The sequence below is a fragment of the Oryza glaberrima genome, chromosome 7, assembly GCF_000147395.1.
Source record: "Oryza glaberrima chromosome 7, OglaRS2, whole genome shotgun sequence".
NCBI classification, from domain to species: Eukaryota; Viridiplantae; Streptophyta; class Magnoliopsida; order Poales; family Poaceae; genus Oryza; species Oryza glaberrima.
Window position 1 is genome coordinate 12,419,450 of NC_068332.1, and position 26,600 is coordinate 12,446,049.

Genomic DNA, 26,600 nt, shown 5'->3' on the forward strand with positions numbered 1-26,600 from the left:
CCTGGAGCCGCCACCCATCTACACAGCGCCAACACGGGCGGCGTGCTCATTCTGAACGGGACATGGCAAGTTCTCCATCGGTCCATCCAAATTGTGTCAGGTTAGTAGTAGTAGTCCAACTTTACACGCAAACAGCAGGTTGATATCCATCACGAATTCAGAATGAGCACGCCGCGCGTGTTGGCACTGTTTAGATGGGTGGCGGCGCTAGGATTGCTGGCGCCGTCCCGTTGTACCATGGCACCAGTCACTCTGACGCCCCAAAAAGGACTATTTGTAGAATAAGTTTTTTTAAGGGTATATTTGTAAAATAATTTTTTCAAAAGGACTAAAATGTAAAAAATTCAGTGAATTCGTCGCTGGATTTTTATATTTTATAAAAAAATTAATGACTCATATAAGATAGTGCGAAGTTTATATTGATGTACTAAGAAAAAATTACGAGATTATAACTGTGTAAGGTCGTAATTCGAAAAAAAAAACAAAAACAAACACGACGCCACCACGAGCTGCTCCTCACATCATTGCCAACTCAGGAAGCCCCGAGCTAGGCTCTCACCTGAAACACCTTCACCCACACTTGTCGTTACCACATCCAGAGCTTTGCCACCTGTACAACGTCTACCAACTCGATCCTCCGTTGCACTAGCGCCCCACCACTAGCCACACACGACCATGATTCCTCCTGCAACCTGCCAACTCCTTCATAGACAGTGCAGTAGGCCACCACTAGCTACCTCTCATAGTCTCATGCCGTCGACGCGATGACCGCCTATTGTCGTTGACCATGACAGCCTCCGCCGCCACCAGGCGCATTGGCCTCCCTGTCGTCACATGTGTCATCCTCCTGCGGTTGCAGGCCGCGACGGCCTTGCCGTTGCCCACGCCAGCCTCACTGGCCTCCCTTCCACCGACCGCGCTAGCTTCCCACCGTATTGGCCTTCCATTGTCGTCACTGGCACCAATTCCCGCTGCCATGGCCAGCTTGGGCGCAGAGGCGACGGATCCACTCTTGGGAGGTCCTGATCCGGTCGTGGCAGCACAAGATCCGTAGCTTCTCGCTGGGGTTCACCACTACATCCTCATCGGGTTGCTGTGCTATGCCCTGCCTCTCCCATGCCAGAGATGGTGCGTCTCATCCATCTGCGCCGCTCTCTAATGCTGATCCAAACTGCGTCGCTGTTCCTCGCCGGATCCGGCCGAGGAGAGCATGGATCTGGACAGCACCACCACCTACTCTTGTTGGGTCGCCTCGGAACCTCCTCACTAATTCTATTGGCTAGAGTAAAAATATCATTTGAAACTTGTGATAGTTCTGTAATAACAATTCAAAACAATGGTCAATATGTTTGCCTCGAAAATTTTAGGAGGAGAGGGAGCTGCCTGGAGCATACTTGTCACTGTCAGAGATGAACCTGCCACATCCATAGCTACCTGCCTGTACCGCTTTCACCACCACCACGGTGACAACATTTCAATTAAACGAGGTTTATGATGAGCCTTTTTAGTGGCTGCATGTTTTTATTACTGTTTTTATATGATTGGGTATTAATGCTCTTATTTCCATGTGATTATTGTGTCTAACACATTATCATGAAGGAAACCATTTGACTCTTATATATTCAATTTTAATGATATAAAAAATGTGTCTTTATTAGTCTTGGTCATTGTTTCTTCTACCAGAAACTTTTCTATTTGGCCCTTTGATACAAATGATTGGAGCTTTCCAAATCCTATATATGAAATGACTCATTGTATATGTAGATTTTGGAGATAACTTAGCAAGAGCTCAAAACTCTTGAATTTTTTTTTTGTCTATCTCTCTTATCCGATTCATACTTTTTCTTATTGTCCAATCAAACGGTTCTTCCTGTGTTTTCTTCTGTTTTGTATTTATCTGTTCTACAGTTCTATTCTTATCAGAATCATATGTTTGTCATATTTCTGTTTTTTTCCATGTTACGATTCCAAGGGCCCTTAAATAATACTCCCTCCGTTTCACAATGTAAATCATTCTAGCATTTCCCACATTCATATTGATGTTAATGAATCTAGACATATATGTGTGCCTAGATTTTTTAACATCTATATGAATGTGGGTAATGCTAGAATGACTTACATTGTGAAACGGGTGAAGTACTATGGTTTGGTTCGATGGCATTTAGGTAGTGTTTATTTTCTTAACCAGCCATCTCACTGCTTGCGTCCTCGCCATGTCAGTTTTGGCGATGCTTTTAGATCAATAGCAGTAGAGTTCTTGTTTTTTCAAGGGGACAAATTTTGAGACCAGTGATATTGAACGGAGGATAAGTTGCAGCTGGTGAAATTGTTGGCAACTTTATTGGCACTATTAGGGGAGTAGAGTTCTTGTTTTTTCAAGGGTACAAATTTTGAGACCAGTGATATTGAACGGAGGATAAGTTGCAGCTGGTGAAATTGTTGGCAACTTTATTGGCACTATTAGGGGAGTAGAGTTCTTGTTTTTTCAAGGGTACAAATTTTGAGACCAGTGATATTGAACGGAGGATAAGTTGCAGCTGGTGAAATTGTTGGCAACTTTATTGGCACTATTAGGGGCTCGAGACTTTGAGTCTAGTATTATTTTCAGTCAATGTGATTTTGAATCTTGTGTCATTAAGTGTGCACTCTTTTGTCATGAACTAGGATGAAATTAAGGGATAGGTATAAGGAATAATTAGATACTCCCTCCGTTCCTCTTTATTTGGCACCCATGAAAGTGTTTGCCTTCTGGAACTATATGCAATTTTTCAGTGGTTCCATACCAGGATTAAAATCACCTTTCGCTCTGTTACTATATATCTGGAGTAGCAAGCAATGAACGATTGAGGATGGATGGATCGATGTGCGCGTAATTTATTATATGTTTCAGGATTCGTACATATTCGCATCTTAAAAAAAAAAACTCCAAAGCCCCATCCAAGTTTACAAAATCGTGTGGTAACCTTGTCAGTTTTTAAAATCACGGTATACCTCGCGGTAACTGCACGGTTTTAAAGTTAACCTCTAAACCTGAGGTGGCAGTAATCCCACCTAAAATAGTTTGGTGAACCATGGTCTCATCCAGTGTATCCGTGCATGCAAGGGCTACACCTGAGTCTAAACAGGTACCCCGTTGTTTTAAAATAAGTTAACCTATAGTTAAGATGGAAGGATTATTCTTTTAAGTGGTGTGACCACATTTGGTCCCACTCGTACACCTATATCAATCTTACATGTTAGTGGTGACCTATACTACTAGAACTATAATTTGTAGAACTGGAATGGTAAGAAAACGGTGAGTGTATTTGTAGAACTAGAACTGAAAATGGTGAAGCTAGAGACGTTGGCGATGTTTATATTTCTCGTCAAAGAGATGCATTCTCGACAAGAGAAGTGGGTTAAAAGTGATGCAACACATGACTTGCCTTTTGCACGTTAGAGCTGAGTCAATTTGCCCCCCTATCCTGCGTATTCTTGCACATCACAACACCCAGACTTGAAATTTCCAATTCAAATCAATCCAATAGTTTCAGTTCAAAAAACCAGAAATAGCTGAAGCCTCAAAGACACTTCGCTCTGCATTCGTATCAAGGAGATGGGAACCAATCTCCAGGGCACGAAAAAGGAACAATCCATTAGCGCGTGATTAATTAAGTATTAATTAGCTAATTTTTTTAAAAAATGTATCAATATATTTTTTTAAATAACTTTCGTATAAAAACTTTTTACAAAGAACACACCGTTTAACAGTTTGAAAAGCGTGCGCGTGGAATACGAGGGAGAGGAGTTGGGAACATGTGGTGCCGAACACAAATAGTGAGTTAGAGAAGTGGCACTCAGGTACACATTATCCATTCCCCCATCCACACACACCACAAAAATGAAGAAGAACGACATTACCGACACAACACCTTCATTGTAAGATGTATAAATGCACCTTCTTGTGGCTTGGTGGCAGACTAAGACTACTTACTGCATAGATGTGCTCGATGGGAAAGTCGTGTTGGTGGAGAATTGGAGATCATTGAACATGGGAAACAGAGGAGATAACTTGATTCTTGATTGATGGCAATATGAAATACCCCATCGTTGTATAGGACGCCGGCTTGCGTACATTGATCTAATACTTGAAACAAACCAAACTAGTAGTAATTAGAAGGGATACAAACTGAAATGAGCTAAACCTGAGGCTATGCTGTCATTTAGCAAACCGATCGCCATATGCTGGCGTCTCGTCCGGTCGAACAGACCTTTCCTTCTCACATCACCAAACAACACACCGAATATGTTCTCTGTTCGCCATATTTGAGGCTTTACTTCGATGTTCCCAGACTTCCAGTGCTTAGGATGAATAGTTCTTTTCGTTCGGCAAGTTTTGCGGAAATTTGGGGATGGGCATATTTAGTCCAGGGTGAAATAATCAGATTAAAAATCTATTTTTAGTCCCGATTAGTGTTACCAATCGGGACTAAAAATAGAGCTAGGCCAAGTCCGGTTGCTAGTTTTTTTTCTTTTTTCCATTGTTTTTAACATTGAATATTGATTTTGCTCCATCCCCAAATCGTGAAATCCTAATCGATCCTCACAAATCACAGAAAAAAAGGATCATCTTCAAATACTCAAATCGATCATCTCCAAATACATCACAAATTCTAAACAAAATTACATCACAAATTCTACAAAAATCATAACAAATACATCACATATTCGAATTGTACAAAAATCAAATACATCACAGATGAATCACAAATCAAACCTACATGAATCATAAATTCTAAAAAAAAATCTCAGATCCAGCAGAGATGCAGGCCGCCGGCCGCCGCCCCGTAGGCCGTCGCCTACTGTATGGCCCTCCGTGCCGGCTGGCGGGCAGGCCATAGGCCCTCGCCCACCGCGCCTCCCTTTGCCACCGCGCCTCGCCAGCTCCCTCGCGCACTCGCCTGCTCACTTGCTTGAGAGGATAAGGCAAATGAAAAGAGAGAGGAAAGGGAGAGGATAAGCAAAGAGAGGAGGAGGATAAGGGAAGAGGTCCTAATCCATAGGTTTGTTGGAGTTTCGGGTGTCATTAGTATTGGAGAAGAGGAGAAAGCCGAGCTTTGTTTGGGTGTCTAGCCTCGCTAGGTGAGCGAGCAGCCCACGGTAGTTCGATTCCTAGGATCGCAACTCACGTGTCTCGCTAGGGGTCTTTTTTATGTTTCCTCAGGATCAATTTCGGTTGGTCCTAGCTAGGTAATAGAATACACACGGGTACATATTCAGTGGTAGTGCACGTTTCCGGTGTACTTAGACCTACTAACTTCAATCTCAATCCTAGCATGTGTTAGGATCTGGTTGTGCACACGTGTGTGTGCCTGTGTTGTGGAGTATCTCTCCGTCCCTAAAAAAACGAATCTAGGACCGGATGTGACATATTCTAATACGATGAATCTGGACATATGTATGTCCAGATTTGTAGTACTAGAATGTGTTACATCCGATACTATGTTGGTTTTTTATGGGACGGAGGGAGTATAGGAGAAGAGGATGTCGTTCGAGCTGGAGGATTTAGAGCACGAATCACAAAGTCATGTGGCTGACCAAAATCTTAGGGCCTGTTTGTCACTAACTCCAGCTTCACCTCTAAGCTGGAGCTCAGCCAAACAGTTTAAGCTCTATTTAAAATGGGAGTGGAATTAGGTGGAGCTTTCCCACAAAATGAGCTAGAGAGATGAAACTGGGTTTAGGCAACTCTACAACTCTACTCCAAATCTAGCTCCTATAGTAAAATTTAGTAGTTAAAAGCTCTAGAAAAGCCATTAACTAGGTTAGCTATTCTGATTTAAAAATAGCTCTGACTTGACCTTTTCATCCCCACACTCCCACAGGCCTGTAGTTTCCCCGCAAACCATAGGAAAACCCACGCACGCGCGCACTCGCATTCCGCCGTCCGCCATGGATGTCGTCACCGTGGTCTCTACCTGCTGCTCCACTCCCACCCCTCTTGCCATTAAACAATCCGATTCCACGCAAGCAGCCCACCGCGCACGCAACCGACTCAGCTCCTATATTTTGTATACGACAGCAAGCAGCGACCGATGGCGCCGCCTCCGCTTCCACTTCCGCTTCCGGGAGACGGCGGCGACACGCAGGCGGCGCGACGACGAGGATGGCGGCTTCGGAGAAGGAAGCGATGGTGTGGGTGCGGATACTGGAGGAGGGGGTGTTCCGGTTCGACGCGTCGGAGGCCGCGCGGGCGGCGGCGGGGCCCAGCCTCTCGTTCGCCGTGCCGCGGCGGCGCGAGGAGCCGCGCGCCGGAGGGGACCGCCCGGCGATCGTGCCGGTGTGCGAGGTGGTGGGAGATGTCCAGCGCGTCGTGGTTGAGGTATGGCCGTATGGCAAATTAATTAGGGCGGGTTTAATTTGCGGCGAGGCCGAGGCTCACGCGCGGTTCAGTTGTTCGTGCCGGGGTTCTGAGCGTCAGGATTTTTCTGATGCTCGCGGGAGCAGCATTGAGCCTGTGACCTATTGAACCTGTGTTCAGGATTAGGATGAACACAAATTCAAGTGAAAATAAACCGGTGATAACACATCTAAGCAAGCACTCCATCAGTTTCAGTTTCATGTCGCAAGACGTTTTGATTTTGTTCAAAGTCAAATTGCTTTAAATTTGACCAAGTTTATAGAAAAAAGTAGTAACATTTTCAACCCAAGACAAATTTATTATGAAAATATATTCAATTATTGATTTGATGAAACTAATTTAGTATTATAACTATTACTATATTTATCTATAATCTTAGTCAAATTTGAAACAGTTTGTGTCTTATAATCTGATGAAATGGAGGAGGGAGTATAATAATAGTTTTGCTATTTATAACTTTTTTCTTGTTTATAGCAAAAATGAGCAATTTACACATCGCATAACTAAACTTGCACAGTACAAAAGAACTGTAATTTTAATTTAAAAATTTTCTATTGAACTTTTAGTTTTTTAAAATTATTTTTCTTATTGGCTTGATGCATAATGCTAGGCATGAATTACTTTATTGGTGTGACCTCCCCATCTTGGAAAGTTTTGTTTGTATTCAACATTATTTAAATTTGGTTGAGTTATGTTCAAACTGGTTGAATTTCAGTTAAAATTTGTTTATAATTTGAAACTCTTTTAGCAAGAGATTTTGCGGTACATATCTAGATACTGGTTACTCTAGCACCCCTAATATTTTGAAGGAAGACGAGAAAAAAAGAATCCTGATGCTAGGTGAGAGTAACTTCGGTGTGATCAGGTTTAAAATGAACAGAAATTCAGGACCAAAACTGGTTAGTATAACTAAGACATGTAAGCTAGCATGTACACATGTTTATTTTTAATATTGGAGTTATTATCAATGACTACACTGCTGGAATTCATCTATCTAAGCAACTCCCTCCGTTTCATATTATAAGTCGTTTTGACTTTTTTTTGTTAAACTTTTCTAAATTGGACTAAGTTTATAGAAAAATTTAGCAGCATCTACAATATCAAATTAGTTTTATTAAAATCTATATCTAATATATTTTGATAATATGTTTATTTTAGGTTGAAAATATCGCTATATTTTTCTATAAAGTTGGTCAAACTTGACTAGGAAAAAAGTCGAAGTGATTTAATAGAGGGAGTATTTGTTATCTACTATGCTGCTATAATACGCTTGATGTATATTCGAATTTGTATTTGGATATTTCCTAGAAAATATAGATGCATGCACAGTTCAGCTAGCTTCATTTACTCTTGTGAATACAGCAAACAGTTCATGAATATACAACACATATGCATAAATGCTCATGTGTACCGAATAGTTTATGTATACACATTATAAAAAAACGCAAACTTGACCAATACTCTTTCTTGTGGTTGTAGTTCACCGCGGCATGACTATAGTAGTTGTGTCGCTCTTTTTTCTTTTCTTATATAATAATGATAGCCTGTGTGCATCCTAGCTATGCAGAGGCCGAGGGTGGTCTTAGAGTGATTGTATTCTCTTGATGTAATTGTCTAAGATCAATAAAACTCTCTTTGTCAAAAATCAATACTCTTTCTTAAAATCCTAATAGTGCAAATGCCCCGAAGTGCATAAAATTCATTTGTCTAGGTTGGGGAAGATGCTTTCATGTAGCTTCACAATTACTTGCGTATGCAAAACGGTAGTTGGTAGAAGTTGTAACTTTGTGTGCAATGCCAGCTTATTTTCCTTGAGAGATTTTTCTGAGTAATACACATGCTCATCAGATGTTGATATATTAATTTTTCTCTGTTTTGTATTCAGATGCCTACATTCTTCTTAGGGATAAACATGTTCAATTTCCACAAATGTTTTGTTGCATCGATCATACATTAAGTGCTAATGCGACTGTTATGTTTGCCTCGCATTCCTGGGAACATAGTTTTGTAATAATGCATCAAGTCAAACATCACTCATATGCTTTCCTGATCTGAGATGATGAATAGTAGTTCTATATCTTGGAACCTCGGAGTAGGACAGTAGGTAAAGAATAAAGAGCTAAAAAGTCCTTTCCCTGTGGGGAAAAAAACTCCCAAAACAGAGAGCGGTTGCGCTTTTATTACATTCACCATTTATATGCTGTAAGATCAATGTTAAGCTGCTAATTGTTATTCTACTAATATTCTAATGTTCTACTGGCATGTAAGTAATTAGTACAAATGCGATTCATTTGAATCATGGTACATGCGCATATGCTACTTTTTTGCGTAAAGTTCCAAGGATGCATTGTGTACTCCGAACAGATTCTGGCTCAATGCCTCAATCAATCCCGTATAAAATTTGCATGCTTCTTTGGCAAACCTGACAGGCATAACTATGTATGAAGTCCTAAATTGATGGTTAATGGTTAGTGGTTAATTTTTTACCGTGCGATGTAGTCCAAAATCGATGGTCCATTTATTGTGTTTAGTCATGATGTGTACATGTCTCTGTTTTTTTGAGAGAGATGTCCATATATCTCTGATACTGTTTCCTTCAGAACTTGATACATATGGGCTTACTAGTCTTACATTAAATAAATAGCTTCCTTCTGGGACATCTTTCTATGGTACTGGAGAATCAAGTGGGCCACTTGAGAGAACTGGAAAGCTGGTATGTCATATTTTTGAGAAATTAGTCATTAACCTTCTGTTTCCATAAATTTGATCTATGAAACATCGGTTAGGTTATTGCTTGGAACACGGATGCATGGGATTATGGTCCAGGAACCACATCACTATATCAGTCACACCCTTGGGTACTGGCTGTTCTTCCTGACGGGAAGGCATTGGGAGTCCTTGCTGACACTACTTGCCGCTGTGAGGTATACGTGCTGCATTTCTATAGCTTACTTTGTCCATAATTCACTTTTCAGCTATCTCACTAATGAGCATATACTAACATGACAGATTGACTTACGGCAAGAATCTACTATGAAATTTTCTGCTTCATGCACTTACCCTGTCATAGTATTTGGACCTTTTAATACACCATCTGAAGTTACCACATCCTTGTCTCACGCAATTGGTATATGTCCTGATCATTCTCTTTTCATTTAAAAGTTTAAACACTTGGGATTTATTATGTGACAAATGTTTTGCAGACTCAAAATTTTCATACCTGGATATAAAACTTTGTAGTTATAAATGTGGACTTGTATGGAAATAGTTTTCATGCTAGGAATGTAGTTTCATTTAATGCAAGTAATGTAGCAAATACCATAGCATTGTTGGAATTATATTTAGTTGTTACTCAATATATCTGATAGTATTAGTTGCACCTTTCAAGACATTGAATGGGTGGTATAACTAGTGTTCTCGACATAGCACTAGAACAACTGAATGTTCCTGTTACTGGATGCCCTGCAGATTATTGGAAAAAGGACCTAACATATTTTATTTTGTTCTCTATTTAATTGGTTCATTCTGTGTGCAGACCTGAAATTTGGATTTATTTTACTTGGTTCCACCTACAGATAATCGGAAAGGAAATTCTATTTTGTAGGAACTGTGTCCATGCCACCGAAATGGTCACTCGGATACCATCAATGTCGTTATAGCTACGACTCTTCTGAGAAAGTACTACAGGTATTTTCTTCTCATTGGATGTTTACAGATTCAATTGTAATATATGCCCCTGAACATCAACCTGCAGAATGGTGTCATTGTGTGTCCATGAATTTGAGCACTGTGGATACCTTATACTTTTATGTGTTAAGGCATATCTAAACTCTACTTAATGAGTAATTTTACAGTCCTTGAGAAGGTACCAGGAGGTACCATATTTTCTAGTGTAAAATTTGGTCTCTCTGGTACTAGGAGGTACCAAATTTGCACAAAAAATTTTAGTACCTCTTGGTATCTCTCAAGCACTGTAAAATTTCTCCTACTTCATTGGTAATTAGGGATATTACTAGAATTCAGCTCACTCAAAATTGCCATTGGATCATGTGATCATTAGCGGTATCAGTAAGACATTCGATGTTCACTAATCTCATTGAAGTTTTCAGATAACTCATGAAAACTTTTAATTGAATTGTCTTAAAATTATAATGTTATTTGATCGATAATTTGGGCTTCATTGAGGCCATACTCCAGAGTTGAGTTGGGAAAATTGCATGAGGGATCAAACACACTTATTTTGAAAAGGGCGTGACCAGCGATGATGTTTTAATGCTGATATTTTTTTTTCTGTTGCAGGTTGTTAAAACATTTAGAGAGAGAGGCATTCCTTGTGATGTTGTATGGATGGATATTGATTACATGGATGGTTTTAGGTGCTTCACATTTAGTGTAAGAACATTTCTGCCCTTTGTCAGTTGATTATGTTTCATCTCGTTTGATGCAAAAACTGCAGTAAAGTGGTATTGCTGAAATCTACATGATGTTTCTGCTTGTGCATGTGAAGCAGTAGTATACTGCTTCAAAAGCACCACAGTTCACAGCCTAAGTCTATATAAGTTGACTATTCCTCTACTATTGCTGTAATTCTGTTGGCTGCAAGTTAAATTCAAAGTTTCGGTGACTGCTTTTTGAACTTATGTCCCCAGCTTGCTCTGTTTGCCCTGTTTTGTGATTGCTTTGTAACTGTTGTCTCCAGGCTGCTATTTTGCCCTACTCTTCCATACGACGTATAGATTTCACTTTTAGATCTCAAATATTTACCTATTGTCTGATAAAATGTTTGTTTTAGCTGAAACTTACCCATTGAATTCATTTGAGATATGATTTTTACAGCATCGTTTCCCTGATCCAAAATGTATGGTTAATGATCTCCATTCGATTGGCTGCAAAGCAATATGGATGCTTGACCCAGGAATCAAGAATGAGAGCGGTTACTTTGTGTTTGACAGTGGTTCAGAAAGTGATGTTTGGGTTCAAAAGGAAGACAAGCAGCCATTCGTTGGTATATTTCCTCGAATGAATGAACTCCTTCATTACCGTGATGAACATATCACTAATTAATGGGTCTCTTTTACTCATATTGTGTAGGAGAAGTATGGCCTGGTTATTGTGTTTTCCCTGATTTTACTTGTGAAAGAGCCCGCTCCTGGTGGTCCGGCTTAGTAAGGCAGTTCGTCTCTAATGGCGTTGATGGATTATGGAATGATATGAATGAACCTGCTGTTTTTAATGTACATGATCTGCCATAAATCATTTTTTTTATTTCAACTGGTTTCATCTTGCTCTTCTCTTACATTGGAAGTGTTTGTCACATCCAGACTGCCACCAAAACAATGCCTGAAAGCAATATCCATAGAGGAGATGCTAATATTGGTGGTCACCAGAATCATCCGTACTACCATAACGTAACATTTTTAACCCTTGGTAAGCTCACCTACAAAATCTAGTCTGACTTCTAACCTTTTGTTGTATAACTGTCAGGTCTATGGAATGCTCATGGCAAAATCTACTTATGAGGGAATGAAACTGGCCAATTCAGCTAAACGGCCATTTGTTCTTACTCGAGCTGGTTTTATAGGACAACAACGCTATGCTGCTATGTGGACTGGTGATAATGTATCAAACTGGGAACATCTCCACATGAGTATAGCCATGGTTCTTCAGTTGGTAAGTGATATATTTATGCAAGTTTACAAAATGTCACCTTTTCACAAAAAATGGAGAACGTTAGGATTTGCCGTCATTCATTTTCTTATAAATATATATTTACATTTCCCTAAGAACTAGGGAAAATTATATGTGGATGCTGACACTAAAGATTATGTATGTTGAACCTTGTTTTGGCTTCGAATTCTGTGTATACTATTCTACTTCCACGATTTATTGCTAGCACACACATGTTCAATATTGACATCAAAATAGTCTAAATCACAACGAGGCATGCTAAATAGTCTAAAAAAATGATAGATAAATAGCAGCAGAAATAAATAACAAAGAGGCATCAAAATCCAGTAAGCCTGCCACGGCCCATCCATAGGATAGATAAATACCTGTGGAAACAAATGATAACAAGCAAGAGTGAATATTTTTCTACATAGCAAGACTTTAATGCATCGAATGGTATAGTCAGCAATATGCAAGGTTTAACAAGGATAACGCTATGCACGAGTTCTGAATTTTTATATTAAGAGAGCTATATTTTACAATAACGATTAAGCAACAAAATTTGTAGAAAGCATTTTTCAATTGATGAACAAGTAGTTTTGAAGACCATTGAATAGTAAATGTACATTATGGTTGGAATGCCAAAACGAGTGAAAAAGGAGCAATTATCCCTACTGACCAGTCTCTGTGCAAAGTGAGCTGAGGAGAGTGGTCATTGGGGAGGAACATAGTGGAACAGTCTGTGCATTCTGAAGTCCACCAAAGAGGTCGGGACATGTCTCTGAGCTCATTTGCAGTGTGAACATAGGGCCTGCTCTACTGGCAATCCTAAGGTCTTGTTTAGATGGGCCTCAATTTCAGCCTATCCACATGTATGGGTCAGGATTTTGAGCTAAACTCCCAGCTCACATGTGGATGGGTCAGGATTTTGCTATATGCAAACAAGGCCTAAGAAGAAATCCCTGGTCCTCGTCGTGTGAGAGAGGTGGCCAGCTGAGAGGAATAATGGTGTTAACAGAGAAGAACTGATGGTGCATAGGCTCCATGCTACACAGAGGAGGATCGTTGGCTTGTCAGCATTGTGAACTGTGGTTCATGAGACTGGTGCTGGTATTGCCACTTCCGGCCTTGCATGGCTAGGATGCAGACAACCAAAAATTATTTCACAAAAACATATGTACATGCCTATAAAAATTTAGGACCAAATATAATATCTTGAACTATGAAATTCAATTTTACTGTGAGTTTTAGACCATAATTCTAGGTAAGAATTATGGGCAGAACACTATTCTTGTTGAGGGACCATCACTTCAGCCTGTGTTAAACGCAAATTTTTCTTTTTTGTATAGTTATTTTTCACTGTGATTCTGTTATTATTGTTTATGCATTACTTTGAGAAAAATATTGTTGATTTGGTTGTTCGGTGCAGAATAGTAAGACTCCCTCACTTATTAGTAGAAAACTTATATGATCAAAATATCTAATGATGTGGTTGTTCGGTCAGGGTCTTAGTGGTCAACCATTTGCAGGCCCAGATATTGGTGGGTTTGCTGGAAATGCTACTCCAAAACTTTTTGGAAGATGGATGGGAGTGGGTGCATTGTTTCCATTTTCTCGTGGCCATTCTGATAAAGGAAGCTTGGACCATGAGCCGTGGTCCTTTGGGGAAGAGGTACAGTGCAAACCTGAAAAATCTAAAACAACTTGTTGCCTTTCGAAGATTATGCGAATTCACATTTTGCTTAATTATTTTTTATCTGCCGTAAGACAAATAATTTGCATAACCAAAAGTTACTAGCTCCATTGTACAGGAGAACAGGGAACTGCTACTGAATTTCTTGTTGTAAAATATTTTTCTGTTTGTTTATCATTTGTAATCATTGACTTAAAATGTAAACTCAATGTAATGCCATACGTCCTCGGCATTTATCCATTTCATCATATAAATACATGACTATAATTTGCATGCAGTCTGTTATTCCTTTTCTCCTTTGTGGAGTTATTGTAGCACTTTCACCTTTGGTTAGTTTTATGTAAGTCTTATGGATTGCTGATTTGTCGTAAGAGTTTTTGTGAAATTTTCAGTGTGAGGAGGTTTGTCGCCTTGCTTTACTAAGACGATACCGGCTATTACCACACATTTATACTCTATTTTACCTTTCTCATACGAATGGAACTCCTGTTACTGCTCCAGTTTACTTCGCAGGTAATAATTCTATTCTGTTTCTATAACATTTCAAAACTGATGAAATCCATGTAATTCTCCAGTGATTTGCACTCCTACCCTACGTAAGGATAGTTGATAGTTGGCATGTGCTAATCCAACATATTTTCCCATGTTCATTTTTTCTGTGGTTATGTGTAGAACAAAAATGGACAGTCACACTATTATGGAAAACAAATGATGATCACTTGTGATGAATTATAAGTTCTATAACTAGACATAGATAATATATGTGCAATTTGAGTTGACAAAATTTACAAATTTTCAGGAGCCTGAAATCTAGGTGATTCCCTGCGCTTTGCTGCGCAAATTACTAAACAATTCTCAATCAAGCTAGGAGTAAAAAGGAAAAAAAAAGAAACATCAGGGTTTATCAGAACTTATCATGAAATAATCAAATAATACCCGCGCCTTAATGTGAAACATATTGATAAGTATACATTAAATATTATAAAAATGATAGATAAATTTGTTAAAATAGTGTGCAAATTATGTGAGGGATGATGATTGGATATGCTTTATATGTTGATTTGTAGAATTAAATAAGTTGTAGATGATGTTGTATGCTTGCATGAGATTAAATATGTAATTATTGCTAGTGGGTGGTGATGTAGCATGGTTGCATGTTGAGTTTTAGATTTAGTGGGCTATAACTTTTTAGAAAGTATAGATACCAATTACTTATTATATTAATAAGACAATCCTTTTTATTTTGTAGATCCACAAGATTTAGAGTTAAGGAAAATTGAGACCTCATTTCTCTTGGGATCACTTCTAGTTTGTGCAAGGTAAGGTTTTAAGATTAGTTTGTTTTTGTGCACATGAATATAAGGTTTTCAGATTAGTTTGTTTGTGTGCACATGAATATAAGATAGCTGAATTTACACCTTCCTATTTAAAACCATGGTTAATTTGTCACAGTTTACATTTTCTGAGAGGAGACACCCAATCATGGAATATTTTTATATGTTTGCATATTATGGGGCTATATATTCACCATAACACTAATTTCTGGGACTTTGGCAGCACTTGTCCTGATAAAGGAGCTCATGAATCTGCACAGAAGCTGCCAAAGGGAATTTGGTTGCCTTTTGATTTTGGAGATTCACACCCTGTATGTTTTTTTTTTTTTGCAGGGACACACCCTGTATGTTGATTAGTGAATATTTGTTGTGCTGACATACATTGAGCGCTGTTTCAAAAGTCTTTTTGTTTATAAGTACTTGATTATTCAGGATCTGCCGATGATGTATTTACGAGGTGGAGCAGTACTTCCCATAGGCCTTCCTCTCAAGCATGTTGGTGAAGCAAAATTGGATGATGATTTGTCATTGATTATTGCATTAGATGAAAATGGTATGTACTCAGTTAATAGCGTAGTTTAACTCATGCATTGAACTGTCATGTGCAAGGGAGATTTTGTTATGCCAAAATAACTGATGCGGCTTTCAACAATTTCATGGGTAGATTTTGAAGATAATTTTTCATAAGTAGATATCGTTTCAAAAATTAGTGTCACTACCATGAGGAAAAGTGCGCTTCTATCGTTCTGCACTGCTGTTAGCTATATTCTTTGTCCAATCATTGCCTTATGTCGAAACAATGTTTGGAAATTAGAAGATCTGTTTTACAGGAAAAGCTGAAGGTGTCCTCTTTGAAGATGATGGGGATGGATATGAGTTCCTTCAAGGGAACTATCTTTTGACATACTATGTTGCAGAACTCCACTCATCAGTGGTTACTGTTAAAGTTGCCCGAACTGAAGGATCATGGAAGAGACCAAATCGCAACTTAAAAATAAATATATTGCTTGGAGGAGGTGCTATGGTAGGTCCATTATATTAGTTCCTTTTTGTTTTTGTCAAATGTGCACAGATGAATATTAAATTATAAGTTTTTCAATTACAGGTAAGTACGCACGGCATTGATGGGGAAGATATACATCTAACAATGCCTACTGAATCTGAAGTGTCAAGTCTAGTGGCAACAAGTGAACTTGAGCTCAAAAAACGTTTTGGTATTGTCCTACACACTTGCACAGTGCTCAAAATGTTTTAGAACAGGGAATGCTTACATCTCCAGTTTTTCCATTTATTTATTCTGAAATATTTTATTTGTCGGCTTACTTTAGTATCTTCCTACCATTCATTATACAGAGATGATTCAACCTATTCCAGACATAGATAAGCCATTAGGGAAGGAAGTGGCTGAACTTTCTGAAATACCTATTGATTTGAACAGCGAGGACTGGTTGGTTAAAGTTGTACCCCAGATCGGTGGTCGTATTATCTCAATGACACATCTTCCATCTGGTATTGCTCTTATTGATTTATATTACTTTCCGTTGGTTATGCCTCATTCGATGTGATTAGAGATAGAATGCATCTGGTCGAAAATAAAAGTCTTTTGAGGATGTGTCAGTTAAACTTTTCCAGCTTTAGTTAATTATCATATCCATGTAAATGATTACATAGATTGGAAATGTATATATAGTTTATACTTGATCTCTGCAGATTCTCAATGGCTACACAGCACAAATAGGATCAATGGGTATGAGGAATATAATGCGGCTGAAGATACTGCTGGTTGCACAGAAGAGTACAAAGTCATTAGGTAGGAGAAATGCAGAGTACTTCATTACTTAAATCAGTGTTCACTGTAACCTGGTTGCCGGCACTTTTGGCACTGATATGTCGAAGAATATGCGAATGGTGTTAGAACCTCAATGGTTACTCTCATTGAGAAGAGGATGGCACAAGAGATGGGGCAATTTTCTGGTTTTCTCTCATTCACAAACACAAAGCCATACCTTCCCGAGGAAGGTTGGATACATATATATAGCCATAGCTGGCTGCAAGCCTATTGCTGCACTCTTCTAGTCTAAAAATTCGAAATTTGAAAGGGATGCTGTCCTAGAGGGCATCCCAACTGAATAAAGCATAAAGGGGGGGGGGGGGGGGGGGCATAAAGGAGATGCTAACCGCAGCTGTCCTAGCAACTGAAAATATGCTAAAGGAGTAGATGCTGTCCTGAAAAGGTGAAACTACCCAGAAGCAAAAGAAAGAATCACAAACAAGGACCACAAAGACTTATCCATCATTCTCCCCCTAAGTCTTGTGCGTCGTCTTGTGGGGAAGTTGGGCCATCCCAATCCTGGAGCAGAGCTCGAGGAACTTGATCCTCCCAAGAGGCTTGGTGAGCAAGTCCGCAAGCTGGTCCTTGGTGTTGATGTAGCTCGCCTTGATGCTCCCTTCCTCCAAGTAGCTTCGGATGAAGTGGTACCTCACCCGGATGTGCTTGCTCCGTTTGTGAAAAACGGGGTTCTTTGCCAGGGCCAGAGCGGACTTGCTGTCCACCCTGAGCTCTACCGCTCCAATGTCTCTGCCGAGGAGATCACCAAGCAGTCGAGCAAGCCAGAGCGCCTGGGTCGAAGCGGCGGATGCCGCCATGTACTCGGCCTCGCAGCTGGACAGGGCCACCACCTGCTGCTTGATCGACTGCCAGCTAACGAGGCACTCGCCGAGGAAGAAGAGAATCCCGCTCGTGCTCTTGCTGGTGTCGATGTCGCCGGCGTGGTCGCTGTCGCTGTACCCGACGAAGTGTGCCTTGCCAGGACACCTCGGGTAGTAGAGACCGTGGTCGAGAGTCCCTGCAACGTAGCGGATGATCCTCTTCACAGCCTGCTGGTGCTCCGTCGTCGGTCGCTGCATGAACCGACTGACGTAGCCGACGGAGAAGGCCAAGTCCGGCCGTGTGTGGGTGAGGTAGTGAAGACTCCCCACAAGACGCCGGTACTGTGTAGCATCCACCTCCTCCGTCGTGCTATCGCGGCTCAGCTTCAGTCTCTCCTCCATCGGAGTGAGAGCTGGGTTGCAATCGGTGAGCCCAGCTAGCTCAACGACGCGCTTGGCGTAGGCGGTCTGTCGAAGCGTGATCCCGTAGTCGTCCTGGTGCACTTCGATCCCCAGGTAGAAGGAGAGAGGCCCCAGATCACTCATCTGGAAGGTGGCCTTCATCTCCTCCTTGAACGCCGCCACCTCCGCATCCTTGGTGCCGGTGATCACCAAGTCGTCGACGTAGACACCCACCAGCAAGGCATTTCCTCCATTGCCCCGCCGGTAGATGGCCGCCTCGTGCGGGCTTTGCTCGAAGCCCATCCCCTTGAGCGTGGAATCCAACTTGGCATTCCACGCCCTCGGTGCCTGCCGCAAGCCGTAGAGGGCCTTGTGCAGGCGTAGCACCTTGCCCTCCTTGCCGGGGAGCACGAATCCCAGAGGCTGGTGCACGTAGACCTCCTCCTTCAAGTCGCCGTTCAGAAACGCCGACTTGACATCCATGTGATGGACACCCCAGCCTTCCTGAGCAGCCAGCGCAAGGAGGAGTCGCACAGACTCCATCCGTGCCACGGGAGCGAAGGCATCGTCGTAGTCGATCCCCTCCTGCTGCATGAAACCGCGTGCCACCAAGCGAGCCTTGTGCTTGACGATGGCTCCGGCTTCATCCCTCTTCAGCTTGAACACCCACTTAAGGGTAATCGCGCGGTGACCACGAGGGAGGTCAGCAAGCTCCCAGGTGCGGTTCTCCTGAACCGCGTCCATCTCCGACTGCATCGCGGCACGCCATGCCGCGTGTTTCTCGGCCTCTGCGAAAGACCGAGGCTCACCGTCGTCGCACGCAAGGTGCAACTGCGCCTCCAGGTCGCGAGGCACCTGTCCCGGCACCGGCTGGTCGCCGAGAAGATCCTCCATCATATGGTACCGTAGCTGCTCGCCGTCGTGGTACGCGTCGATGCGCTCCCCGTCGTGGGAGAGCGGAGTAGCGAACTCCACCGGGCTGTGCTCAACACGAGCTGGCGTCGGAGTAGACGTGCCCGGAGTGGCTGTTGGTGCTGGAGCGCGTGGGGTCACCGGCTAGGGCGGTGTCGGCGAAGAGCTCGTCGTAGTCGAAGTCGTGGTCCGAGGATGTGTTGGTGTCGAAGTCGGTGGAGGCTCGGGGACTGGGGTAGACACGCTCGGTGAAGAAGAGCTGCCTACTCCCCCAGCTCCCTCGAAGTGGACGTACTCGATGGTGAAGTCGTCGTACGTCGGAGTCGAACCATCGTCCACCGCCTTGTCCCATACCCACCCTCGCCCTTCGTCGAACACTACGTCGCGCGCCGTGCGCACACGCTGTGTCTCCGGGTCGAGAATGCGGTAGGCCTTCGAGCCCTCCGCGTAGCCGATGAACACCCCTGGGGTGCTCCTGTCATCGAGCTTGCCGATGTGTCCAAGCTCCTTGGCGAACGCGAGGCAGCCGAAGGCCCGCAGGTGGGAGACCGCCGGCTTGCGCCCATGCCAAGCCTCGTACGGTGTCCTGCCATTGAGGGCCTTGGTAGGTGAGCGGTTGAGGATGTAGACGGCCGTCACCACCGCCTCTCCCCAGAAGATGGCCGGCATCCCCCTCTGCTTGAGGAGAGCCCGAGCCATCCCCACAACCGTCTGGTTGCGCCGCTCGACGACGCCGTTCTGCTGCGGGCTGTACGGCGCGATGTAGTGGCGCTGAATGCCCTCATCAGCGCATTACGACGCGAATTCAGCCGCCGTGAATTCGCCGCCGTTGTCGGTGCGCAGCACGCGCAGCTTGCGGCCACACTCCGCCTCTGCAGCAGCCTGCGCGTGCCTGATGGCGTCCGCAGCCTCTCCCTTGCTGCCGAGGACCATCACCCACATGTAGCGGGAGAGGTCGTCGACGAGCAGCAGGAAGTAACGTCGTCCTCCTGGTGTGGCCGGTGTCACTGGGCCACACAAGTCCCCGTGTACGAGCTCGAGCCGCTCCTTGGCTCGGAAGCTCGTCTGCTGGGGAAAGGGGAGCCGCCGCTGCTTCGTCACCACGCAGACGTCGCAGAGCTGCTCCACGTGGTCAAGGCACGGCATGCCTCGCACCATCTCCTTGGCACTGAGCTGCTTCAGGGCCTCGAAGTGGAGGTGCCCGAAGCGCTCGTGCCACTGCCACGCCTCGTCGTCCCGACGAGCAGCGAGGCAAACTGGTTGTGCGACCTGCGCGCTGAGGATGTAGAGTCGATTAGTGCCTCTGGTTACCTTGGCAAGAAGGCGACGACGGCGATCCCAAATCCTCATGAGTCCGTCCTCGACCAACACGCGTGAGCCGTTCTCATCCAGCTGTCCCACGCTGATGATAGAATTCCTCAACGCGGGGATGTAGTAGACTCCGGTGAGTAGCCTGTGCTCACCGGACTTGGCGGTGAAGGTGACGGAGCCAACGCCCTTGATCTCCACGCCGGAGGCGTCCCCAAACTTGACAGAGCCTCGGACGCTGGAGTCGAACTCGGTGAAGAACTCCCGTCGGCCGGTCATGTGATGGGTGGCGCCGGTGTCGAGGTACCACCCATCAGCCTTGTCGTTGCTAGAGCCGTTGCAGAGGGAGACGAGTACCTTCGGCTCATCAAGGTGGAGAAAAGCCGTTGCGGCCGGTGCCGCTGGAGGTAGCTCGATGCTTGCGTGAGCCAGGAGCAGAGCCGGTTCTTCCTCCTCTACCCGTGCAACGTGGGCCTGGCCGCGTCGTGCCTGGCGACAGTCTTTGGCCCAATGGCCAAGCTTGCCACAGTTGCGGCAGGCGTCGTCTCGTGCCTTCTTGTGGTTGCCGGCGGCGCTGCCTTGGGCGCCTCTGCGAGCACCACCCTCGGCGCGTCTTCGCGCCTACCGCAACTGGACACCTCCGCGCCCCTTGCGCGGCTTGCGGCCGCCTGTCGAGGGAGAAGACTCCCCCTTCCTCCCGTCGCTCTGAGAGGCCTCCCACTGTTCTCGAGTGAGATGGAGCTTCCCGCCGATAGTGATAGGCCCCGAGAGAGGCTGTGGCTCATCACCATCGACGACCTTGAGGCGACCTAACGCCTCCTCTATCGACATCGTGGAGAGGTCCAGCAGAGACTCGATCGAGCGAGCGATCTGCCTGTACTTCTCTAGGACGCAGCGAAAGAGCTTCTCGACAGCTCTCTCCTCGTCGTAGGTGTCGTCGCCGTACTGCACCATCTTCTGCAAAAGAGTGTTGAGACGGAGGGCAAAGTCATCAACATCCTCACCCGGCTTGAAGGCCAGGTTCTCCCACTCCTTGCGGAGTGCCTGCAGTGTGGACTTGCGGGCGCGGTCGCTGCCGATGCGTGCCGCAGCGATGGCGTCCCAGGCCTCCTTGGCAGTCCGCTTCTGGGAAAGCAAGAACTTTATCTCGGGCGGGACTGCAGCGATGAGGGCATCCAGTGCCCGCCGATCCTCATCGTAGTCGACGTCGCCGTACCGGACTGCCTCCCACATGTGCCGCACCTGGAGCCTCACCCTCATCACCGCGGCCCACTCGATGTAGTTGGTTTTGGTGAGGGTAGGCCACCCACCGCCGGGACCAAAGTCCCTGACCACCGTCTGGACGCCGTGGTGACCATGCCGCCGGTCAGGGGAGGGAGAGCCGCGCTGCCTACGAGGGCCGCGCGCGGGCTCCGGGCTGCCGCCGGCACGCCAGCGCCCGTCTAGGTTCCCGTCGGCGGGTGCGAGGTCCCTTGGACCGCCGCCGCCGCCGTGGGGGTGGGCTGCTGCCCACCGCTCTGCCCGCTCCCGCGCCCTTCCTCTTGCCAGCTCCTCAAGCTCCCTGTCGGCGGTGATGTCGCCGGCGATGGAGCCGTTGATGTTGCTGCGCAAGGTCTCAACCTCTACCTCCGCCGCACGTGCCGCATCTTCCGCCGCCTCTGCTTCCGCCTCCGCTTCCGCCTCCGCCCTGGCTGCTGCCAACTCCGCTGCCGCCAGTCTGGCCGCCCTCGCTGCTGCTGCAGCGGTCTGAGCCGTTGCTCGCCTGCGCTCTTCTGCTGCGGCGAGCTCGGCGTCCTGCTGACGCCGAGTGCTCGAGGCGACCGAACGCCGAGACCGAACGTCGGACATGGCGTGCCTCCGGGAGGCTGCTGCGTGGAGAGGGGGAAGGGAGAGGGGAAGGAGCAGCCGGTGCTGCTGCTGCTGCTGTTGGCTGAGAGCTCAACCGGGCTTGGGAAGGGGTGGAACAGGAGATGTTTAGCCTACAGGAAAGTGTGGCTCTGATACCAAATGTTAGAACCTCAATGGTTACTCTCATTGAGAAGAGGATGGCACAAGAGATGGGGCAATTTTCTGGTTTTCTCTCATTCACAAACACAAAGCCATACCTTCCCGAGGAAGGTTGGATACATATATATAGCCATAGCTGGCTGCAAGCCTATTGCTGCACTCTTCTAGTCTAAAAATTCGAAATTTGAAAGGGATGCTGTCCTAGAGGGCATCCCAACTGAATAAAGCATAAAGGGGGGGGGGGGGCATAAAGGAGATGCTAACCGCAGCTGTCCTAGCAACTGAAAATATGCTAAAGGAGTAGATGCTGTCCTGAAAAGGTGAAACTACCCAAAAGCAAAAGAAAGAATCACAAACAAGGACCACAAAGACTTATCCATCAAATGGTAGTGTACGAGTGTTATTTCTTAATTCATGTTTTGACCTATTTTCTAAAAATGCATAGGAGGTATCGCGAGCAATCAGGAAAAGAGGAATCTATTTGTTTGGAAGGAGATATTGGGGGTGGTTTGGTTCTTCAGCGCCAAATATCCATTTGTAAGGAAAACCCAAAGATTGTTAAGATCGACTCCAGTATTCGAGCAAAACAGGGAGCTGATCATTCTGGTGGGTTTTCAGGGTGAGCGTCTAAGCATCATTTAATTTATCCATAGTAAACTGGTAACCAGAAACAATAATGCACCTTTTCCATTGTTTTTTAAAAATCTCTAGCATATGAATCATGATGCATGGAGATAACATGTGCGAATATGCGGTCTTACTATTTGTTTTTTTTGCGGTCTTACTATTTGTTAACCATGTCTGCTTGACTGTAATGGGATCCCAGAAGAAATCTGGTAAACACAAATGGTTTTTAGGTCACGGCATTGTACTGACACCAGGAAATGTGCATTTCCTTTGAAGGTTGGCATGTTTGAGGGTTCGTCCTAGTTTCATTCTTCAGTACCCTACAGAGGTTTCCGTTGTGTTTACAGCAAGCAACGGTATAAAGCGAGAAATACTCCCAGATTCTAGAGAATTGACATTTGAGGGAGATCTCCGTCCCAATGGTATGCAATATTCTTCAGTATTTAGTAGGAAATTGACCTTAACCATCATTTGTCGAATTGTTGTAACTTCTGTTGTTTATAATTATTTTGAAATTTCCCAGGGGAATGGATGCTAGTTGACAAACGTACGAATCTGAGCCTGGTAAATTGCTTCAATCTCAGTCAGGTTAGTATATGTAAGTTGCATTGGGGAACTGATCATTTGAACATGGAACTGTGGTCGGAGCAAAGATCAGTTTCTAAGGACAAACCGTTAAGAATTTGCCACCATTATGAGGTGAGAAAAATAAACTAAATCCTGAATGCACATGGAGCAGAAATAAAGCTATGTGCATATTGGAGGATGACTATCAAGGGACTTGTTTCCTGAACTATTTTACCCAATAAATGTAAACTGAACCGAGTAATGCCACAGTAAAGGTGTATCACTATTTTAGTTATTGTCATTGTGAATGAATATGGCCATGATGTGATTGCAATCTTCATGTACTGGCTGCTGTTGTGACACTGTTATTAGAAATAGCTTTTCTGCAAGTTTATGACAAGTTCTAGAGAAAATTTCATGTATGCATAGAATTTTGTCGTATAATTTTATAGTTGACCAACTTGACCTTCGTATGTCATTTACAATTTATTAGAAGATACCTGAGATAAATAACATGACAGATTGAAGAACCTACATAGAACATTTCAATCTTTGAATTCTTCGGATTCCTTTCATCAATCCTTGAAGACGGTCTCCGAAATCTGAGTTCTGATCACTCCTAAACCTCAAGCATTCATGGCATCCCCCAGATTACCCATGTAACACTCTTGTCTCTAAAGTTGCTGTCATGTTCACTCTGATAACTCTTGGTAATGAGCGGAGCAGAAGCCTGACATTTCTGTGACAAATGTTAGAGAAGAAATTGGGGAATACACACTTTTACATTTGTGTGGTTTAGTCTCAAAGAGCATATAAAACTAGACGGTACCCCGCGCGTTGCCGCGGGTGCGGACATAGCCATATATGGACATAGATGTTATATTCAATTTTATTTGCAACCACTTATCCAATCAAATGTGCAAACATCACATAGATGGGCAAACATGTTAAACTTGATTAATTTATTTTATATGTATAACTGACTTCACAAGTCCCATAGATGATATGAAGGGAACTCATTTTACATGACAAAAAGGCAAGATATATATGAAAGGATATAATTTTTTAATGGGCATCAAAGTGCCTAATATCAAGTACAGAGGTAACATGGAAAAGAATCAAAGATAAAACTCTAACATTCCATGATACTTAAGGTCTCCAGAATCATGAATTAACTTGGAACAGGGAATTACAGCTTCAATTGTTGGTGCCCTAACCATTAAAATTTCCTTTCTGAACCGCTGCAGTTTAAGAAAGAAACAAAAATAAACTCATAATGGTGGGTATTGGAGCAAAGAAAGTATTGATCTCTCCTATAGTTCCTCAAAGCAGTGCTTGATGGTGTCAAACATTACAGTTTCACTTCCAGTCAACACAGAGCCAAAGAAAATACCTAAGAATATTGCAAGGTACAGCTATGTTACATGCAAGCCATGTCATGCCACTTTGCTGGGTCCTCTGAAAGCAGTTCAAGTGTTAATTCATATGTAAAGATTAGTATCTATTTTAGTTTTTCTCTTTATACCTATAGATTAGTATATATGTTATAATATCAGTAATTCACACCTAAATTATATTAGTATCTATGATATGTTCTAATTTACACCTAAAGATTATAGTTATGTAAATTACCAAAAAGGGAAAAATATTATGCACAGAAAAACCCGGGACATAAATCTGAGATGCCATACAACAAAAATATATGCCATTACAGTCGCTGAATGTTGCAGAACTACATAATCTGGTAGAAATAGAATAATAAGTTAGATAGTGGAGTCATGTTTCATTGAACTGATAACTATGCAATACATTTTGAGCTATAAGGAGAATAAGATAGATGCTGCTAGCAGTTAAGTAGTACCTGATTGGGCTTCTATCACTCTATTTTAGTTCAAATACATGCAGTTGGCTGCTACGAAGCCTTGATGTGACAAACAAAATAATTTCATATTTCTAGTATGAAGATATCAGTAGTTTAGCAACAGAATATAAGGATAATTAGTACACGTGCTAGAAGAGACCACGAAATTGCAGCATGTCATTCTTGCCGAATTCCTGCGTTTCACCTCCCATGCAGCTGCAGAGACCAAGACAGTTTGCTCATGAGTGAAATGAATCATCTAAGGTGCAAAAGATAAGTAAAATAAACCTTCAGTGTTTGAACTGGATTGCACAAGCAGTGGAATTAATCCTAACACATAGATATGCATGTTTCCATATAGAGAGGTGGAAAGCAAGTCGACTAAACTGCACATATGGCTGTGTTCTGAACATAACCCGGGTATAAGAAGCATCACTTCAGCTGCATAAAGGAGGAAGATGCACATGTTTTCTTAATTTGATGTTGTTGCCCCTATTAATCAAAAAGAAACTGAAATAGCAATCCCACACCATTTGCTAGACCCATGCAAACAGATGGACTTGCTTTCTGTGCATAAGAATGTTGTGGAGAACAAAAATGTCTACATACTGAATCTATAACTATTTTTTTTACTTTTATATGTAGATAGTACTTACCTTGGAGGTAAACCAAAAAATTGTAGTAAACCAAAGAATTTCAATCCTATAGGTAGAAAGCACTGGCAACATAGCTGAATAAATTTTAAGACCGCATAGATGGGAACCATAAAAGTAAGCACAAAATATAAGGACATCTGAGCAAGCATTTTTTCCTGTCAATCCAATCTAAGTGCTGTTTTGGCATGTTCCTATTAAAAGGGCCAGCAGCACAACATATCTACAAGAAGTGTTTCTTCAGCGGAATAAACCTATTTATCAATTCATAAGAGCACAGCTGAATGTAGCACCTGTACTATAGCATCAGAAAGTTGAAAGCATGAGGCTACGAGACTGTATGGATAGAAGCAAAATAAAGTAAAGCTAAAAGTTATAGTTAGATCAAACTACCATCGTCAACCAAAACAAAGCCACGAGTCTTGCACTGCAAACTCACCAGCCAATCAATACTTGCAGATCACATTTAGCAGAGATTAAGTGATAGAAAATAAACACAAATTAAATCACTGTGAAAAAT

The 26,600-nt window shown here is 43.4% G+C and overlaps 1 protein-coding gene across 1 annotated transcript; it reads left to right on the top strand.

Annotated features, from left to right (window-relative positions):
* Positions 1-5,935: 5,935 nt before the first annotated feature.
* On the top strand, positions 5,936-23,900 carry LOC127780677 (uncharacterized). Its single transcript, XM_052307619.1, has 22 exons — positions 5,936-6,361; positions 9,045-9,113; positions 9,187-9,324; positions 9,410-9,527; positions 10,005-10,087; positions 10,700-10,792; positions 11,237-11,405; positions 11,492-11,634; positions 11,722-11,808; positions 11,885-12,070; positions 13,572-13,739; positions 14,153-14,273; positions 15,010-15,079; positions 15,318-15,405; positions 15,527-15,647; positions 15,925-16,118; positions 16,200-16,308; positions 16,448-16,603; positions 16,805-16,904; positions 22,818-22,991; positions 23,276-23,421; positions 23,523-23,900. The coding sequence occupies exons 1-22, from the start codon at positions 5,936-5,938 to the stop codon at positions 23,714-23,716; spliced, it is 3,153 nt and encodes a 1,050-aa protein (XP_052163579.1). The 3' UTR covers positions 23,717-23,900.
* The last annotated feature ends 2,700 nt before the right edge of the window (positions 23,901-26,600 follow it).